Source organism: Botrytis sinoallii (assembly GCF_014898435.1).
Source record: "Botrytis sinoallii strain Bc 23 chromosome Unknown BSIN_004, whole genome shotgun sequence".
Taxonomy (NCBI): Eukaryota; Fungi; Ascomycota; class Leotiomycetes; order Helotiales; family Sclerotiniaceae; genus Botrytis; species Botrytis sinoallii.
Window position 1 is genome coordinate 1,464,021 of NW_024066031.1, and position 21,515 is coordinate 1,485,535.

Below are 21,515 nucleotides of genomic sequence, written 5' to 3' on the forward strand. Positions count from 1 at the left end.
ATCGAATAATTGCTTGCATCTGAAACAAAAGGGGAAGGCAGCCCTATCGCTTATTTCTTCAAGGAGGTGGGGGATACGATCTCATTGGTGATGCTACGTATTGGTGGCTTATTGTCAGAAATCTTACTCTATCAATCCCCTAAAATCGTGTACTTTGTCTACGTCAAGTTTCACACACAATATGACTAAGAGGTAAGAAAAAAGTAGTTGCGCTTATGGCAATTGGTCATGTGGAAAGCTTGAAGGAAAAAGGAGTCGTGGTGGGCCTTAGAAATTGTTCCTATTCGTATTTCGTACATTCGATTAAGGCACAGATGATACAAGGTATGGGGGGACACGTTTTGGACTTTTTAGTTCAGCCTTGGTAACGATTGCGGCGAATTACGGGATATTGCTTGGGGGTACGAAATTGATACGAACTATGGTTGACATTTATTCTCCTTTCTACTTAATGGTTTGATACTTTGGCCTCATTTTGGTCTTCGGGTAACGAATCTGAAATTATCTTTCTTCCGGGGACATATGCCGGGGCAAAATATATACAGCGCTTGCTTGTGCTCGCAGCCATTCAGGCGACTCAAGCCGACACCAATGTTGAAGGTGCTCTGATTTTGAATCCAACCAGGAGGGGTTTCAAGGTCCTTTCAATCATTCTCCATGCTTGGTCATGAAATGACAACTTCGGGATGATAACTCAAAATGGGTGTTTGAAATACTAATACTGCCATTGACTATGCCTTAAGTCAATGTTTGCGCTATTGCTCGAATAGGGACTTCCTATCGCTTTATCGATCGCTTTCAAGAATTGGGTGCGCGTGCCACAGAAATATCGCATAGAGTCACTAATAACCTCCCATTCCGGTTCGCACCGTCGTTCACAAGAACGCATGGAAGTCGGAGATTGGAAAATCATCGAATGACAACTTCTAGCATGCGGCGAGGTAGTTCTCAATTTGGTGACAAAACGTGACATTTTCTGTTAATTCAAGATATATGTTTCATGTACTGTAGCTAGCAACGACTTCAAGACTAGAGACTCATTAAAATCCCTCATTTAGAGCCCATTCTTCTTCAGAAAATCTACAATAACCTGGTAGCCGCCCGTCGCATTATACTGTTATTAGGAAAATGTCAGTCAAAATCAATCAAAACATCCCAACACCTTGATAGTGAGAACTTTCACAGCCAATACACTCAACTACAAAATCGAGTTACAGGAGAGGGGGGAACTTACAGCTAAATTCAAACTGTGAGCTGCACCTGGCTGAACATGACTCTGAAATCCTTTGGAGTTAGGAAATGCTTCTCTAGCTGATGGCCCCAAAATGCCTTGGCAGTTGCCTCCACAGTTTATATAATCGTATTCGCCGCTTTGTATTAAAGAAAGTCAGTCTATAAACTTTAGGTATGACAAAATTCGTTTAGGGATCGATAACATGATAGAATACATACGCCATGACCAACACCGGGTTTTTAAAAGCTTTCGCATTCAGATCGACCAGAGGCACTGTCGCGCTTTCCATTATAGCTTGTGGATATCGATGCTCTGTGCTGTATGAATCTGTAAGGTTCGTATCATAATATCCTTTTCTATAGAACCTATATCAAATTCTCGTAAGCATTTCTCGATCTTGACCCCCTCAATTTTTCCTGACAAACGAAAATGGGGACAGATTCATCAGGAACAATCTTTCTTACAATTTCCAAATAACAAACTTATCATCCTGATCCAAAGACCCCGAATCGTATGACGAATCCTCCCATTTCTTATCCACCGTAGTTGCAATCTTTCCATTCCAGCTCGAAAGAAGAGAGCCAATGGAGCTGGCAACGCTGGCTTTGTAGCCAACTCCAGTCAGGATTGCCGCGTCGACCAGAGAAGCATTCTTGGCTATCACTGCGTTTGTAATGCGGGAACCTACATTGAATCCTATGGGGACAATTTTCTTGGGCACAGTATGTTCGACCGATTTTGGAAAAAGCGAGTTTTCGCGGATTCGGGTGAGCATTTTCTCGAGCATGGCAACGTGCATGGGAAGTTGGAGAGTATAGCCGCCTATTCTGTGAGGATGTGAATATCGTCAAGATTTACTTGTGTTTGACTGTTTGAACACTCCTCGTGATGGGGGGTATAGCTTGAGGAGGGGAAAGCGTGTATACGTACAGTTGAGAACGGCCTGCCCCTAGAAGATCATAAGAAAGAAACGAATATCCTTTCCCTACGACGTAATTTGCGAAATTGTATTTTTCGGGCTGGTATTGTATATCCCAATAACTATTCAAGTCAATAAATGCTCACAAATAACACTCCATTTCTTCACAGCCAATGAAGCAAACTTACGTTCTATCAGAATTCAATCCATGCGTAGCAACTAAGAGAGTGGTTGCATTCGCCGGCTCGCAATACGTTCCTGAGAGACGGAAAGTTCCATTTCCAGGACTACTGCCTGAGATAGGATGGAAAGTCTTGTCGGCATCGCGACGATTGATGTCTTGGATATATGTAGCTACATCGTAGTTGTCATTGAAAGGGGGATAGCCGAATTGGTATTGGGTGTAGTCGATGTACACTAGCATTCTGAAATCGGTGCATGCAGTTTCGGCGCGAGATATTTGGGTGTGAATAATAAGGAGTACGAGAGAGAGAAAGAGGGAATGCATGGCGAGTTAAGATGAGCGATTTTGAGGTGTCATATAATGAGACGGAAAGGTCTTCTTGTGACTTCTATAGAGTAGAGGATTCTTGAGATTCCGCAGTTTAGGTAGACTCTAGTGTGTAGAGTATACCAGAGAAAGAAGAAAGGAATGATAATGAGGAGAATTTAAAACCATACAAGTGCAATTTATACATTTACATGAGTTTGAGCTTCATCCAGAAAGTTGTCTGAAATGTTCCTCCACACGAAGACACAATACGTGGCTCAGATGATCAATCAGCCCATCAGTAGAAATGGATGAAATTCGGTACTTTGCCGGCTCGGGAGCAGTAAGCAGCCATCAGAACTGTCATTTATGAGGGGAAATGTTTCTAGAAATGGGTAAGGTTCATGAATTACCTCGTATGGAAATAGTCGATGTCACTGAAGAAACGGATGCCTGGCCTTGGAAATAATTATCCAGTATTGAAATTCTTCTTGGCATGCAACGGGATACTTTTACAGAATAGCCACGTCGAAAATCGAGCTGAAAGTAATTGACAACGATACATTTGACAAATCAACAACACAAATACGATGCTTAAGCATGTAGAATAGCGTTATAATTAAGTTTCATTAATGACTCGAATAACCCATCTTGAATAACCCATTTTAAGTTTCCCACCCCAAAATTCTACCTTCTCATTTTCCATCAACATTAAGTACCATACCATAACGGGTACATCAGAAAGGGCGCAACCGTGAAAACCCCCATTTTTTCTCAAATAAAGGCATCTTCTCTCATCACTAGAAAAGAAGAACTTTCTTTCCCCTAAGCAACAGTTCCCTTAACTTGCTTGATCTCATCGACCTTATAATCTCTCCACATACCCACGAATACGAAACAGGGTATCAAAAATACTACTCCGGCAACAGCTAACCATTTCATACTCTCACCATATGCAAACCAGACTGCGTCCCGCTCCACACTGCCAACAGGATACTGCAATTGGACAGTTAGACTTCCGTATAATTGAGCTGCCAAGTCTGGGTCGCTGATCTTCTGTGCTAATGCTGCGGGGAATTTGTTGGTATAGATTGCTCCTGAGATTGCTACACCGATAGCACCTCCTACGGAACTGAAGAGACCAATCAGTGCTAACATAGATGCAACTCCTTTGTGTGGTGCAGCAGCCATAACAGCCATTTGTTCACAGATGGAAATGGTTCCGCCGGAGAAGGCGATAAAAATTTGACACATGATGACATATCCGATGGGTTGATCTGGCTGGCGGAAATGAATCATAAGACCCACGCCCAAAGTTTGAAGTGGGACTGCGAAGTAGAGGGCGAGCCACCTGAAACGGCCGGTGACGCGGATGGCATAGGAGATGACTACAGCCCAGAAACAGGAACCGATGGAATATATGTTGGTGACGTAGCCAGTGTGGGTGACACTGAGGTTATGGACCGCTTGGAGATAGTTGTAAAAGTAAGAGTCCCAGCAGTAGAAGGAAATGAAGAAGAAGGCAGAGCAGAGGCAGGCGCCGACGACGGTGCGGTCAGTGAGAAGCTCGATAGGAATGAAGGATTTACGGCCAGCGTAGCGTTCGAAGAAACCGAAAGCGATGAGACATAATATTCCAATGACGAGCATAGCGATGATCATGCCGGAGTGCCAGCCTTCCTTTTGGTAAGAGGCGAGGGAGAAAGGAAGAAGGAAGAGGACAAAACCAGCGGAGACGAGGAGGAGACCAATTACTACTGCATAATTTTTAGACGAGAGTAAACATGCGTGAGATTGAAATAGGCTTACCATCGAATTCCCAGAAATAGTATTTGATACTCTCAGCCCATGTGCGGCCACTATCAATCTTCTTGATTAAGCCTGCTTTCTTTGCTTTACCTTGATTCACCCATAGAAGTGAAAGAATCGGGATACAGATCACGGGAGTAATGATTGCGAAAGCACCGAAGGCCCATGGCCATCCACTTGTCTTGAGGAATGAAGACGCCGCAGGAGGTCCAATCCAAGTTGTTACAATATATGGAGTCGTCGAGAAAGCGAAAACCAAGGCTCGATTCTTCAAACTTGATGTATCGGCCATGAAGACATCGAGGACGTACATCATACCATCGAATCCCAACCAATAAAATACCTATTTTTGTTAGCAATCATGAGTCTAGAGAGGACTAGACTCGTCACTTACTTGTGCAGCTGCATAAGTTTCTACGTTTTTACACGCAGCCATCATGATCAGACCTATACATGATTAGATACATCGTACACAGCCAAGAATTACTGTGACACGGAAGGTGGGGGAATAATACCTATTGTAGCGAAACCGGTCATGATCGCAAATCCTTCGGCGCGACCAATCAAATCAACAAACTTAGCAATTGGAAGTCTGAAGACACCACCAACAATGCTTGATACGATACTGGTGGTACCAGTCAAAGGCAAGAGGGCGAAAGAAGAAGTGACGTAGACCGAAAGATTGTTCTGGATTTGTTGTTGCATAGAGATCACGAAGAAAACGAGGAAAATGCTATTCCGTATTAGAGCCTGGTTCACACGGTATATAATTTATCAAGAGAATCAATAACTCACAATGCGTATGCCAAATATAATTGGTTCTTGGTCCAAATCAAAGTGACAGCTTCTACTGCTTGAACACCATGCTGGGCATCCTCTACTGGTCTATCATCTAACGAACTTGCTGGATCTTTAACGGCTGTGTTGAGGCCATCATTCTTATGATCGAGACCGTCAGGATATGCTGTCATCTCAGGACCGACGGCAACCTCAGAGGCCAAGCCGTCAGTCTTCGTTCTCCATGGTCTGAAACCCATGTTGTGTTGAATACTGGTGTCAATATGTCTCTGTCCAGTCAACGTGGGTTGGTATGAAGATATGCGAAGTTTATTGCTCGGATGAAAATGTGATGTTCAGATATCAATCAAGATATGAAGAGGAAGATGAAGATGAAGATCTTTGAGCTACAAGTACAACATATATCATCTGGACTAGTACTTTATGGCGAAAAAAAGAAAGCTAGCTTGCGGTGTGCATATCTACTTATTACTCCTAGCGTAACTTGGTCTCCGTTCCATCCCTTCGAGTTCGGAAATCAGCAGTTGCATTATTATTGTTGTACATACTCATGTGACTATCGTATGGCAGTAAAATCGGAGCTTCCGTCATCCCATAACCAAAATTATGGGGAGGGGTGCAGCGCGGTAACCATACAGATAGCATTCTTTTTGGTGGGATCATAGTAAATGGCTCCATTCTGCTACACAAGAAGGTAAAGATCCGCTATCAATATAAATCTGTGATGTCCAATCAAATGATAGAACGAGGAGAAGATTTTTTACACAGATATGCAGGACTGAAGTTATGATTGGTTGATTAGATCCACGTTAATTGCTATCCTTGACGAACTTTGCTACTAGAGCAGTAAGTATAGTCCGGCCGGCTAGGATTTCATTCATTGACGGATCTGATAACTTTAAAATCTCCTCGGGCTACATCTGATTAGATTGATTAATAAAGTGGCGAACGAAGCTATTGATTCATTTATTCACTCCAGCTACTCGGTATGTGTTCATGGGATTCGTGCTCTTACATCAATCAGTGCTGCACTCACATTCTCTTCTTTTCCTCGGTAACGTAATTCGACAATTACCGGTGAACGGCGAAAGGTGCGTTAGAAGTTAGAAGCCAGGAAGACTCGAAGACTCGAAGGTTGATCTACAGAGCTTTACTCAGTTGCGACTTGGAGGTAGAAATACACCTATTCATTGCCAATGTCACTCTTTTTATGATTACGTACATCGATGTAATGAAGCCTTTCCTCTTTCTGCTTTACCTATACCTGGAGGGCGAGTAACGTAACGTTATCAAGAGATACCCGAAAAAATGCGAGTTGGGCTGCAAACGAAGTCCTATTAGCAATTATTGAGGGGTGGTCTTATCAGCATCTGGCCACATTCACATGACTCAGTCAGCCATTTTGGGTATATTTTATCAATCGTGCGTCTATCAAAGGATAATTCCACATCAAAGCATGGCAGTCATGGTTTATTCTCTGTCGGGCAAGGTTTCCTCATAGGGATCACGAAAATGGGGAAAGTCGGAGAACATTTGACAGGGGTAAGATCTGATAAAACTTCTAGTGGGGGCTGAAGCGGTTGTCGTTCTTCGCCTCCGAGACCGAGACTTCTTTACTTGCAATTGTTGGAAACCTTTTTCAGCTCTGAGAGAAGTTCAACAATATTATTGAGATCGAAGATCATGATAGCGAGACTCATCACAGTCATTCGAAAAAGGTCTTCCAGAAAGAAGTATACCTCGAACTATCAAGGATGTCGTCAAGTGAACATGCCAGATGCTGCACAGAACACTTGCCATTCATCAATTTTACTTTCTATTCAAATTGTTTAATGGGCCATTGTACACCACGCTAATTAAGTGAATCGTCTAAACGAGAAGTGAGCCAAATCCATGGAACAGCCAACGCCGTGTGAAAATTAAGTGAAAAGGGTGTTTTCAGTTATAACCGATATCTAATCAATGAATCTAATCAATCAGTCACGCGTTGGACAAGAATTTCCTCATCAGATCTAATCAGATCTTTTCATCTCATCTCTACAACCAATTTCAGGCAACAGAGCTGATCTCCTCGCTCTTCTCCACCAACAGCAACGTGATTTTGGACAGTTCAGAGGTCCAGTAAACGTCAGAAATATGAATGAAGTGGCATTCCCGTTACGTTTTCACAATCTTAAAACCTCACGAAACCGAGGATCGTCGCAAGCTTCAAAGGATGCATCGATCCTAGTAATACATGCTGTCGGTGCAGCTAAACGAAATTTACAAATTCAGAAACCCGGAGCTGTGGATCTTATATGGAACGCAAGAAATACGAACCATCCATCCGACGGACGGCCGACTAATTCTAGTCTACATGGGGAAATAATTTTGCCTATACAGACCAATCATCACAAGAGAAACTCTCTCAACAAAAGAGCTAAGTGAAAAGTTTCCTAAGTTTCACTATACCCTTACAGTGTGATCTGGAAGCACCGGCATCTTGACACTAATCACAGTTTAGACCTGTCAAGATGTGATGAGTGATTGTTTTCGGACGACTAATCTTCTTCATCTTTTGGAGTTGGAGGCTCTAGCCTGGCCCTCTTCTCCATCCGATTCCACTCTCTATCAAGTTCAAATGAACCCGATTATGCTTTTATTTTCAAGATATAACTCAGCATGAGTCGAAACAAAAAACTAGATCCACGATGCTTTCAGACATTAGGAGATTGTTACGGCTTCTAATTTGCCACTTTTGAGATCGTATGTGGATTCGAAAGTGTTCTCGGCGAATTGTTCTCGTGCATACAGAGTTTGGCGAAGTATAGCGATATCATCAATGACAGACTGTTTGAGATTGGATAGTTATTAGCTTGAAAAGTGAGCTCAAGAGAAGACTTCCAACTTGTCAATTGCACCGAACATCATATCATTAATTTCATGATGACGCTTAGCTGGCACACAAGCTCTGAGAGAATCATGAATGTCCTTATTGGTTAAGTGGGTAGTTCCACTGTCTGGAATTTAGTTGATTGAACCGTGTTTCAGATCAGCGAGAAAGACGAACCTGTGTGGTGTATCACCATACTTTCGTCAAAATGTTGAAAAGCATCTAGTGCAATGATATCCTTTAAGGCTGGCTCGATGTGGCCTCCAGCACTTCTTATAACCCCAACCCCGTCTACAGAAGATTAGGTCAGTGTCTTGAATTAAATTGAATGATCATTAGTATACTTTCAAGTTGGATGTTCAAGAGCCTTTCTGGCACAAGACATGGGTCCAAGCAAGTTAATAATGTTTCTATCAACATGTGAAAAGAAACAGAGGTCCGCAATTTTTGATTTACCAATCATAACTCATGTCAGCTTGTTTCTTATAGCCCCAAGTTTGGCTAAACTAGGGATATGCATTTTAATAATGTCTTTAAGACAGTGTCAATCGATGAGCGAGATAGCCGCAAGATTGGTGATACTCACGAATCGACCAAAGTTGCAATGTCCATCGCAAAGTATATTCTGATTGTGTTATGGAAATTGGGCTATTGCTCTGAAGATGGTATTATGAGAAAGTGCTCGTGCTTATGATTTCTTTGAGAGTGATCATGCAGTACTTACGAATTCTTAAATGAAGATTGAACCCTAACATTTTGCGGAATGTCCATCTATCTTTAAAACTTACAGGCTCGAACATATCATATTTCGTGCCAGTTAGCATGAACCAGCATCATCAAAATCTTCTCTTTTCAGTGAACTTTTTTTCCCGGTTTATAACAAGGCAATGCTAAATGATCAAGTTGGGGATATTGATATTCTTCCAAGTCTTGCACATCCTAGAGATGGAATTCAGGGCCATCGTTCGTATACACAGCTTTCATACATTTTCCAATTCGACGAACAGCGATGATTAATCTGTTTTCGGGCTTCCAATTTCTATTTTTACTGGAATATAAGATTACATCCGTAAATTCACAAACCATTCACGATTACCACGCATGTACAAGAACATTCCAGCACTCCGTATACTTAAATAACGTCTCTGGATCCAGTCTCGAAGAGCTATCTTACCAATCAATTGTTAAGGAATGGTTCTGCACTGGAGTCCGGCATTATAATCATTAAGTGTTAATCTTGCATTTTTTCATCACGACGATTCAATAGGATCTGATCTTTGAAGTTTCTTATGTACTTGTACATCTTCATTCTAGTCAGTAGCCTCTCTTGAGGATGCTAAAATCAATTCCAAGTAGGTACCTGCCTTGTCGTCGTTTACGTCAATCTCGTTGGTTATACAGTAATCCCTCTGATCGTTTATTCACAGTGACAATTCTCATACCCTTGAGATATGCCACTTGGTTTATATATGGAGAGTTATTTGTTTAATTTACTCATAAAGTCAACCTTGTATACTTTTATCTGCTCGGATCAGAAGGTTCTGGGTCATTGGCATTTACCGCAGATGCAACGACCATATAGCAAGTTCCATTTACATATATGCACATATCATTGACGAGCGCTCTTTGCCTTAAACCTCCATTATTCATTTATTCATCTTCCTGAAATGCTAAGTATCACACAATTTTCATGACTGCAAATTAACTGCTTCAGGCTCTAGGTGCGATCCAAGTGCAAGTATTCTGATGCAAGTCAAGTCGCATTACACGCGCATTTTCTCGTAGAGATATAAGCATCAATATTAGCTCCCTAACCTAGACGACGTGAGTCTACAGATATAGCCACTATGGATAACCTGTATTGGTTTCTGAAAAAAAAGCCTTTATAGCCTCTCTATCCTCGACATGGTTATTTAACATCAATTGATGTTAAATACATCTTCTAGAACTTGATCAGCACGTCGAGGAAAGAATGATAACGTACAGGAAAAGGGACGTTCTGAATATGAGCAAGCCAAAGTTGCACAATGAATGTTTGTTATTATGATCAGCAATTGTTGGGTTTACCATTCGTCCATCGCAATTGAACCTGTGATCTGGAATTCTACAATGTTTTCACTTGTTCTTGCTTCGAGTCACTAAGAAGACCAACCACCTTTCCAGCATACTGTGCATCATCAGCTGGAGGAATACAACCGGACCGGAGATCGGAAATGAAGCTAAGAACGCTTGAGATGGTAGTACACTGATCTGATTTCCTGTATGAGGATTCTATGCTTTACCCCTTCCACACTGTTATTTCTGCTGTTTTCGAATTGTCTTCCTGGGCTTTAGACATGCTATGAAATTGCTTAATTTTGCAAAGTGGGTGTAAGCGATGCAGTCTAAGCAGCATACTCATAGACGCAAGAGAGCAGATTCTGAAAAGGCAGTGAAATATCGAGATTTAGCGAGTCATTGCTCTGTATCTCTTGTGACCAGAAGCTCAAAAAATCAGACTTTTATCGTTACACCAGTATTCCGTTCACCATCCATAGCGAGACGAACTATTCATCTGCGTTTCCCCAATGGTTTTGAAGGGCTCATTTCAATGACAATCGATCTCTGATCTTCTAGATATCGAAGAATGTATTTCGCCGCCAGTTCTTGACTAAGTCCTGCGCATCAGACATATGATTTAAATATGCTTCAACGTCATATTCCGATTCCTTACTATGAAGTACGTAGGCTTTTTCTTCGCCCAAAAATGCATGTAAGTCCGCCTTCCTATACCAAAATAGAGCTCCGAGAAAGGTATCCCAATCAATGCGTATCCATAATTGAAACTATGTAACGCGGAAAGCCAGGCCGAAAGTAACATTTTCTTGATACCCTGATATCTGAAATTCAACGTTTTGGGTTAGAATGTTGTAAGATTGAAAAGAGCTATATCATGATATGTCCTCGATATATCAATGCCAAGAGTCAAACAAATAAAGAGAAGATCAACCAAGGAGATATCAATCCATACCGCTATCCACAATGTTACTTAAACTTTAATTCTTCCACTTCACCATTTTAATAATGAGCTCGTGAAGATTCTGCCATGAATGCGAGATATAAAGCCAGAGCTTAAGATAAAGTTTTACTAGGAAAATTAAATCACAGTACGAGAATCAAAGCTAGCGTATAAAAATTCTACTGCCTGCCTTCAAAGCAGTTGTTACTCCTTCGATATTTTCGCCAAATAATCCCCTCTCCTCTCCGAACCCCCTCCCAACTCCCTACATCCCCACGCATTACCCTCCAACCACCCCTTCTCCCCACACCCTTTCCTTCCAACTCGACATCCTCCGCACAAGCGACTAAATCCCCAAACTCTCCAGCGAAATAACACAGTTCCACAACTCCACTGACGGCGTACCACTTATTGCATTACACAAACCGCAAGTCTCCACGACGGATTACGAACGCGCGCTGTCGATATGTAGTTCATACCCCACAAGACCCGAAAATCTCGACGCGTTCGTTAAAAGGCGCGAAACATTCTTCTTTGAAAGAGAAGGTAAGGTGATGAAATAAGATGGCGGCTTTGTTTGACTCTCTGCGGCCGGATACTTGGGGTGGAGATGGAGATTAAGGGTTCCAAGGTGGATTTGGGGAACCGGATAGAAAGAAGTGATTTCGGGGGTTGAGGAATAGAGTTTAATGCGAGTGTATGAGTTTCGGGATGAAAATGTGGATTCTTCTAGGTCGGACCGGAAATTTCGATATCAGTAAGAATGAAGGTAAGGAGTAGTGGTATATTTGATACAGGCGACCCCTTCGACCTCCTCCCCTGAAAATAAAGTGTTCCGAATCCATATACCGGTATATCTCCCTACCATGATTTCCCTTTGTGAAGACTCTACCCAGCTTGCCATTCTCGAATATGTGAGAATCGCATATATTTCACGAAAAGGAAACGGAAAGGGCTATAAATCTCGAAATGTGATGTTTATTTCCTGATGTATATGCGGGTAGTTCAGGTTCCATTTTCTCTTTACTATCCGGGCAAAATAATCACCGATCCAAGCTCCTTCTAACTATCTAGTACACTATTCCATAGCACAATCAAATGTACAAAAGCATAACTTTCATTCCCATTCCTCTACCCGATATCGTCCGATACAATCCGCTAAAACTCCTAGGTATCTATCTAAATTTCAAAAGTCCTCCTCCAAGTTTCCGAATCCCAATGGTATCTGTCCTCCCAAATTCTTTTCAAAAGATGCCAGTTGGCCCCTGCTGTGATTGCTATAAAGCTTTTATACCAATCCATACCTCCCAATCCAAGACGATAGTCTACGTGAACAAGTCCTATAACCAAAACCCAAAAATAATAAAAACACCACTTCTTCTACTCTGTTCATCTCCGAAATGACCCTCCCCCTCCTCCTTGGTCCTTCTCTCAATTCCTCTATCTCCAACCTAACCTTGTAGGTTGGCATCTATTTATTCGATAAAAAGCATGCAAAATTCAGGGCTTGCAGATTTTCATAATGTAGTTCAAAAAGACAGACTGGTACTGTCGACTCTGAGACACTGATTCCTGGCACTGGCATAAAGAAAGAATCCTTGTGGCTAGCTCCCTGGCTCCTTAATTCTGGGTTACGTATGCATGACTGGCTCCATGACTTTCCATTCTGTCGAATTTTGTGATGTCCTGGGATTTCCTGACGGGGTTGTCTGAGCGGCCTGGGTCCGCTTTATTGTTATCCTTGCGGGAAGAATACCATTGTGGAGATTAACTCGACGTAGGTGGCTAACGAAGAAATGTTAATTAAAATGTCCCACGGAAGTAGATAGAAATATAAGATTACTTACACTAATTCTCATGTTTTAAAGTGAACAATTCACTCAACTCATGGATCCATGGCTGAAGGTACGGCTCATGGCTGGAGATGCCTGATTAATCTTTTGAAGAGTCTGCGCCATCATCTTGATGCAGTCACTGGCGTTTCTCAAGTTGGTCATTCCGTTTGCACTCTTGGGATCGTGCAATTGTTTCACAGCCTCCTGGAGTCGCTGCTCACTTTGGTGGTAGATTTCAATCAAGGATGGTTGTTGGTTAACAACTGGAGACTTGACTCTCTTGACTGGTTCCTTATCCGAGGTACTTGGTTCCGTGATGGCATCCTGCTTACGCTTCTTGGAGCCAGTGGCTGACTTCTCAGTAGGTGGTGGGGAACCACCGGCACTCCTGGATGTGCATGGGTCATTGTGTACGCGCTTCATGTGGTCATAAAGATTCCAGCGACGGGGAAAGCCATTGCCAGTGACGCCGCGCTCGCATCCGTCATACTTGCAAAGGAAGGGCTTATCTCCATGTCCGTGCATGGCGTGGGCTTCTCTCTCGTGGCGGAGTAAGCATGCTGTGGAGGAGAATTTGTTGTCTGCACATGCAGCGATCTTGCAACGGTATGGCTTCAAGTGAGAGTCGACGAATTTGCTATAGCGTAAAATGATTAGCTTGTTGTACGGGCTTAAAAGGGGTACATGAATCCTACTCGTAGTTGCACTTAAGCTTTTCTGGCTTGTGTTGGCATGATGCGTTTCCTTCCCATGGGCAGTGGTATAATCCATCGGATTGAGTCGTCACATTATGGTACAAATGATGATCACGTGCTGAGTTATCAGCATCGAGACTGGAACGGCCCATCAACTTGAAGGACTCCTCTGTCTCAGTTCCAAGAACACGTCTGGAGTTCGTGTCACTAGCTACTTTGGAAGCTCTGGGTCCCATTGGCTTCCTTATAGTCCTGTCGCCGATCTTGTAAGGAGGTGAATCCACGAAATCTGGAAGGCCTTGAACATACCTTGGTGATCGGCCTTCGGTTGGGGAGTAGTCCAATGGGCTACTTGTCGAAGACATCATTTGTGGTGGCAGAGCCCAGGAATCCTCGGCAATAGGTGTGTGTGGTTTAGAAGATTCAAGCAAAGCAGTCTCCCACATATCTGGAGATCCTAAGACAGGGCTTTCGAAGAAAACTGAATCTTGTGCGCTGTGAACATAACTGGAAATAGAGCTTGGAGCTGCTGTCATACTTGTAGGTAATCCATGGTTATTGGAAAACATGTCAAATCCTCCTGTTGTCAACGACAAAGTTGGTGGCTGCTGGAATCCACTAGTAACTGGTACTTGGTAATCATTTCCGGCTGACTCATCTCCTCCTGGGTACTGGAAATTGTCGAATGCAGATTGAAAATCAAATTGTGCTGTTGGAGTATACAGAAGAGTGTTGGCTGGACTAGCTGATCTACCTGTAACATCTGATCTTGCAGATGTCATTTGATATTGTGCCTGAGAGGCATTGGGCAAGTAAGCCATTGGCATAGACTCAGTTGTCGATGTTGACTGAGTTGTCCTTGATGAATCCTTGGATGGAAAGCGGGTCATTTCCTCTGACTCGAGACCTGAAGTCAAATCGGCGGGCCACCGTTGACTTGCCATATGAGCCACTGGGATATAAAGAGAAGAATCAGAAAATCCATTGGGTCCTTGGGAAGTAGATTCACGAGGTGAGTACTGTAAACCCTCACTTTTTCCGTTCCAGGATAATCCACTGTATTGTCCCTTGGTAGGTTCTGTATGACGCAAAGAAAATCCAGTTGTTCCTTGGAATGGGGTTCTTGAGTGAAAACCGCTACACAAGATCTAGGTTAGTATGATGTACATATACAGATGGAACAGTTACAATTGCAGCAAAACAGAAACACAAAAAAAGAAATATAAAGCAAAACGGCATCCAGCGAAGTACCTGCAGCATGACGTTAGTTGTGAAAATCTCATATATAAAGGGGGGAAATCTACAGACCAGGAGGAATTTGGCGTCATGGGTGTAGTCGAATGGGTGTAGATGACGGTGATGAGAATCCAGGGAGAGTGATTGAAGCATCCAGGGCAATAAATATAAACAAATGAGAAAAGGTGGTATGTCCTCGGAGTCCTTGGCATCCTTGAGTTGGCCTTCCTTGGTACGTTGTTGTGTCAATGTGATGTTCTGATGAATGTAAATCCTTCTGCTCAACGAAAACAACGTACTGTTAGTGGATACTCGATTGTGTTTAAAGGGGGTTGTTGTCAGACTTGTAGTCAACGTTGAGTAGGTTACGTACTCAGTGGCATAATTGATGCCTGATGCTTGATAGAGCACGATGACTGGCTGGAGTAGCCAGTCACTTCCATAATGGTTCCTTGGAGTGTCGTTTCAGGAATAGATTCCATGCGCGACAGTTAAAAAAGGAAAATTAATCCACGGTGTCCATTGTGGTAAACATTGTTGAAACCGACATGCTATAAAGTTGTTGTGGGAGTCCCATGCATGGAAGCTGCATATAGAAACCACTGATCGCATGACAGATGGATATTTGTCGCCATGTTGTCCTGTAGCACATAGTTTGGCCCTGGAAGCTGAGTGCGAGTTCATGTTGATAAACTGATAGGTGTTACGATGCGCTCGCAGGATATGCGAGCCCACATCTTGGAACTTCGGCGGATAGATCTCTGGCTTCGGGTATATAAACGGCTGACAGGTTACCATGAAAGAAATCAGGTGTTTTGGGTCCACTGGAAATTCGGCTCCTTCCGGTATATATAAAGAGAAATTGCAGTCTGAGGTCCATTTGAAGTCGGTATACTCACCAGAGACCGAAGGTCTTTTGATTAATAATTCATATTTTTGATTCTCAGAGTGCCCTTGAAACCTCCGAAGAGGTAAAGCATGCTCTCGTCGTGTGGGTACACGGTAAGACCTTCGAAAATCCTATGGGTTCCTGGGAAGCTCGGGAAAGCTGGAAATGTGCCTGGTAAAGTCCTTGGAAAGTCCGGTATCATTGGGGATGTTGTGTTGCGAAACAAAAAGTACATGATTTTTCTGGGAACATAAAACATCCGGGATTCTAGCAGTAAAACCAAACGCAAACTCAACGCAAAGCAAAAACACGCAAAATAGAAAAAACAATATACCTGGCGGATGCCTTCCTGGAATGTGATTGTGTATCGAAGCCTGCCATGGTTTCCGGGAGAAGGGTTAAGGTCTCCGTGCAAGTCATTTGGGATCCTTTTTGAAGCAACGGCAGTGTGCTTTGTCGAATCTGTTGAGGAACTATGTGTTGAAAGTACTACTCTTATGGCCACGGCCTTGTGGTATGAGCAGGAAAAGATAACTGATGTTGGTGATGAGAACAGTCCGGCTGGATGATCTCTGTTGGGTATGTTTGCAATAGAAGATAAAACAGAAACAAGTTGGGCAGCTTTTCGGGGGAAGATCCGCAATATACAAGAACTGGAGTAGGGGGTGGTGAATGTATGGACCTGAGTGACAGAGAAAGAGGCTGACTGAGACGTGAGCAAGGTAAAGGATGAATGAGAATGGAAAGAAAAGAAGAGTCCGTCCAAGGTGGGGAGGTTGGGCACTTATGCTTTTCAATGGTAACCAAAATGAGGAGACAAGGTCAGAAACGCACGAAACGAACAAAAACCAAGGATATTTGACATTAATGAAATGTGTGAAAGAACCAGGGTGCTTGATTTGTCGACGAGGATACTCCTGCCATGTGAGACATTGATGCGTTGTCTCTTTTCAAAAATTGCTTGCCTCGTTTGAATTAGCCACCACTTGATATCACTGGTTGAATGAGGGCAATGGGTCACCCTTTCACGACTCACAAGAGAATTATACCCTGTTCTTTGGATATTCAAACAGAATTCTGCCCTGCAATCAATCCTGGCATTTATTCTATTGATCTCGAAATAAATATGGACCAGTTGTATGATTGACTTCATGACCCCTCTCTCGACCAGGTTTTGTGTGGATGGAATGAACGGAGACTGCAGTCGATTTACTATACGATACGCATTTAGCCTAAGGACGAGATGAAGTCACGACCAAACTTCAAAGTAACTTTCCGTACTTGCTCAAGGATACCTAGAGAATGGGATGACGACGTCGAGCTATCTCCTGTTAGAGGAATGTTGAAATGTGATGAATTCCAGGAAACGTGCATTGCATAATTACCTTGGTACCGAGAACGGTGGTATTCAAGTACCTTTTTTAAATTTTTACAAATGAAATATAAGGAAACCAAGCCACATTCAGTAAAAATGAAGCTATTAGCAGGATTGCAATCCTTATCACGGAAGGGAAAGGAATCCACTTCCCGTTCAATTTCTCTCCAACTCTCCAACTTCCCGAAGAGATTATGCAGATTCAGGGTTATGAAGCCATTAACCCTCATCCATTCGACCAGAATTCAAGCTGAGAAAGAGTTGTGTATCACAATAATCAAACGGTACGGAGTCGATCTCCAATAATAGGTCCATGTCTCCTCTCCCCAGCCTTATCAAATGTTGGAAGCGATTATCAAGCATCAGAAATAAGAAGGTCACATTGTTGATAACAATTTCGGCAGTCTCTCTCTCTCATCTGAGAGGGGGAGGGGGGAGAACGAGCTCGGAGGAGAAAAGGAGAAATCGAGGAAATTCCGAAGAGCCATGGGGATAAAGTCAATTGTTGGTATTTTGGCATCAATATACCCTGAAACACATGGAAATCAATGGAATACGGAGCACATACGCGCACTTCACTTGTCTATCAATGTCTGAACGCCATGTGCTGAAGGGTTTTCATTTGATTAAATTGAAGATCTTTTACTCCAAAGAACCACTTCAACGCCAGATCATTCAGGGGTTCGAAACTCTAAATTCAAAGAGATTGAAAATCATGAATTCATCATGCATTCCGTAATTTCCATTATTCCTTTCTTCTTCGCACTCCGTACAGGTACAGTAGCTCGAGAGTAGCTCGAGAGCAGTACATCACTTTGCATTCAGAAGAAGCATGAGCACAGTACATCATACAGTATGATAAGCATGAAGATGCGCAAAGTGTCAAGGTAGCTTTCTCACATGAGTCACATCAATCAAATGTACCATCCGCCCGAAGGAGAAATGGGGTAGGAGTAGGAGGGCTTCGTTCTTGATGCGCTGGTTTCTGTGTGGTTGATTCAAAAATTGATTGGTATATAATTAATCAATTCCCCCAGCTTCCTCCTGCACGCTGTCGCCCTGTATCATCAATAGTTTCATTTACCTAGCCAATCGAAACCCTCCTGCCAGCTGCAGAAGTGCAAGCCTGCAAGCAATTCATTACTGCACATATGAGCATGGGTAAAACATGAAGCTATCACGGTCACATCAATTTCTGATGTACGTATTAGCTGTTGGTCTGCAGTATCGGGATTTCATCACACCAAGAGAGTCCATACAAGAATGGTTTGCAACGCCTTCATTACTTACAGATCCAGCATCAAGAGGCCTCAATTTGCGAACACCCGATGAGTCTTTCTCGTGTGGTCCTCTTTCGCGGTACCTACTTTGTATGACATGACAACATCCATTTTGTGGTGGAGGCGGTTAAGGCTAAAATATAAAGGCCTTTTCAATTGAACAAGGGCGGGGTGCAAATTTTCAATTTTCTTTGCGCGATTTTTGGGCCTGCCGCCCGCTTGGAATAATCCACTTTCATGCTGGTCTACTGTACAGTTTTCAAAAGCTTTATAAAATTCGACAGCAATTGGAGGATCAAACGTTTTCGACTGTGTGTGATGTGTATGGAGCTACAAGTTTAAACCGCCAGATCCCGGAAATTTTGGTTAATGTCCTCCTATGTTCCACTACTTTGTACGTCCCTGGCACAGCGATTCGAAATCACGGTAACACAAGCAAAATTCGGCATAAACAATTTCAAGGATGCTGCTTACCACGGTCCGAGGTTCGTTGCCGTGTGCATTTCACGCCGATGCAGGCTATTCTTCCCTAAAATGCTTCCTGGTCTTTGCTGAGAAAGAACACATTCGATCTTTCACCTAGCATTCCTAGGAGCCCTTGCTGTGTGATCTGTGTAGACCATATCAAGTAATGTTATATCCCGTGTAGGATTTGAGACTCCCAAACGGCTGAAGAAATTACAATTCCTGTAGCCAAGTTAGTTTCCAAGAAACTTCGCATTCCAACATGAGTGTCACCAAAGTACCCGAAAGGAATCCGTAGCCTTTGAAGAAGCTTTGAAGCCACGCACCAGTGCTAAATCTCACTTCAACCCCATTGCATGTTGTGTGGTACTGACCGAGTAGCAGGTGTTCTGGACTCCACTCTCTCACATTTCATATATCGCAAGCGAGTAGATTGATTAGATCCAACTAATCTGCAGAATGTACAAGCCCAGCTACTCCCTCATCGGCATGATTCCAAATGCAGTGAGTCAGTGACTGTGTGCTTTTCGCCGAAATTTTGTGTAATATTCAAGGGAAGCTTCAACAAACCAGAAGTCCAGAAAAACGCACGACGATAACATACACACAGTGAACTCTCACTTCAGCCGTCAGCCTATAATTTCATTGGAAAATGCCATCGTGTTGGAACACGGCCGAATGACCTGTGTTCCGTGTCAGCTATCATCAGTCTATGAGTCTCGCCAAATCAAAATACAACTTTGAGTCCTCAGCTGCTACGATTTTAATCACATTGTACCGCCTCAAGCGAGTATCCGAACACGCAAGAATGGGGCGGTGAACTGACACGAGTAGACGCCAATGTTGAGACACTACGAGAACCAATTCAGATATCTTATATGCAGTCGAGCAATAGTAGACGTAGACTAAGAAACAACGGGAACGATCAAGCGGGAGAACTTCATGCAAAAGATGCCGCTTGCATAGTGGGAAGTAATGATAACCGCCTCGTTTCTTCACGCAATATGCGAAGTGCTTCGAGCAGACCATGAACAATTGAGAGGGAGCGAAACTGAGAAGATAGGTTTAAGACAATTGGATGCGTTTTGTGATTTCTTTGAGTGATATCCATTCTCCAGAATGACTTTGACTTCAGGATGCATGATATTTTGAGAAATCAAGTCTGTTGATCGCAAGTTGAGCTTGAACTTGAGCATTATGGCAAGTGTCATGCTTTCCAACGACCCCGCACTAGGTACCTAGGTACTGTCAATGGAGGGCGTGGAGGGGTAGTCTTATCGACACGTGATCATCTCTTATCTAGTCTACGTCCATGATGATACAGTGCCGGTACCGAGAATATTTTTCCACTCGCACAAACGCAGCATTCCATCATCATACATCATCCAACATGCCAGTGAGTGAGCCCTTCCAATACCTTTTCGATGATGCTGACACTATATCCTCGATGTAGCTCATAATACTGACCGGCTACCCTACCTCCGGTAAAACCTACCGGGCTACTCAACTTCGCGAATACTTCCTCGCAAAAATATCTTCGCTTCCTCCCAGCAGTCCCTCTTCCTCCCTCCGTGTCCACCTCATCTCTGACCACACTCTTGCCATTTCCCGCGAAGTGTATAACCTTGAATCTAAATCTGCTAATGAGCGATCGAATAATGCGAGTGAGAAAGATGCTCGAGCTACAATATATGGTGCGGTGAAGAGGGTGTTAAGTAATAAAGATGTGGTAATACTGGATGGAGGAAATTATATCAAAGGGTGGAGATATCAACTATTCTGCGAAGCAAAAGCTATGAGGACTGGATGTTGTGTTGTGCATGTTGGAGTTCCTGCTGATAAAGCTAAGGAGGTTAATGAAGCACGATTGGAACGAAGAAATCTTCCACCTTCGGAACAATCTGCGGAGGGAGCGGAGATCAAGGAGGAGGATAAAGCATATGAAAAGGATAATTGGGGAAATCTAGTATTCAGATACGAGGAACCAAATGCGATGGTACGCTGGGACTCTCCGTTATTCACAGTCGTATGGGAAGATGAAAACGTACCAGGAGACGCCATTTGGGATGCTATAATCGGAGATGATTCAGAAGGAAAGAGGAAGGTTGTCAGGCCAAACGCAGCGACAGTAGCAAAGGTTCACAGTAGTGAGGGGTTCCTATACGAATTAGATAAGACGACCCAAACGGTTCTCAATCGGATTTTGGAATGGAGTAAAGACCACCCTGGTGAAGGGGGAGGAGAAATCAGTGTTGGTGAGAATTCGAAAGGGGAGGAGGTGGTGGTGGAGTTACCTGGAGATCCCGTGGGACTGCCGGCGTTACAGCGTCTGAGGAGACAGTTCATAAGTTTGCAGAGGACGAATCCGGTGACAGTGGAGAGGATTAAGGAGACCTTTGTGAGATATCTGAATGATAGTTTCGAAGCTTAGGGAATGGGCATTACTTTGGCGTTTGGCAGGCTGGAAACGGATACCCTAGAAATTAAATTAACTCGCAAAAGTTGTCATATATGCGAATATATCTTCGAAAAATCGTCCGATTATTTACACCTAATACTTTCAAAAGAAGTTTGCAGACATGATATTAGGGGCTTGGATAGTAATGTGAGACAAAGTAGT

At 43.1% G+C, this 21,515-nt stretch overlaps 4 protein-coding genes across 4 annotated transcripts; 1 reads left to right on the top strand and 3 right to left on the bottom strand.

The window, feature by feature from the left end:
* Positions 1-937: 937 nt before the first annotated feature.
* Positions 938-2,935, bottom strand: EAF02_002943 (uncharacterized protein). Its single transcript, XM_038898991.1, has 6 exons — positions 2,342-2,935; positions 2,165-2,275; positions 1,699-2,061; positions 1,453-1,599; positions 1,235-1,370; positions 938-1,114 (listed from the first exon to the last, which is right to left on the bottom strand). Exons 1-6 carry the CDS (start codon positions 2,659-2,661, stop codon positions 1,055-1,057), a joined length of 1,137 nt encoding a protein of 378 aa, XP_038761279.1. The 5' UTR covers positions 2,662-2,935; the 3' UTR covers positions 938-1,054.
* A 533-nt stretch (positions 2,936-3,468) lies between these two features.
* EAF02_002944 (uncharacterized protein) lies at positions 3,469-5,489 on the bottom strand (the record flags this gene model as incomplete). The annotated part of the gene is made up of 5 exons (XM_038898992.1): positions 3,469-4,397; positions 4,453-4,795; positions 4,847-4,899; positions 4,968-5,185; positions 5,248-5,489. The coding sequence occupies 5 exons, from the start codon at positions 5,487-5,489 to the stop codon at positions 3,469-3,471; spliced, it is 1,785 nt and encodes a 594-aa protein (XP_038761280.1).
* Positions 5,490-13,000: 7,511 nt separating this feature from the next.
* EAF02_002945 (uncharacterized protein) lies at positions 13,001-14,978 on the bottom strand (the record flags this gene model as incomplete). The annotated part of the gene is made up of 3 exons (XM_038898993.1): positions 13,001-13,592; positions 13,651-14,787; positions 14,959-14,978. The coding sequence occupies 3 exons, from the start codon at positions 14,976-14,978 to the stop codon at positions 13,001-13,003; spliced, it is 1,749 nt and encodes a 582-aa protein (XP_038761281.1).
* A 5,307-nt stretch (positions 14,979-20,285) lies between these two features.
* Positions 20,286-21,326, top strand: EAF02_002946 (uncharacterized protein; the record flags this gene model as incomplete). Its single annotated transcript, XM_038898994.1, has 2 exons — positions 20,286-20,291; positions 20,349-21,326. 2 exons carry the CDS (start codon positions 20,286-20,288, stop codon positions 21,324-21,326), a joined length of 984 nt encoding a protein of 327 aa, XP_038761282.1.
* Between the last annotated feature and the right edge of the window lie 189 nt (positions 21,327-21,515).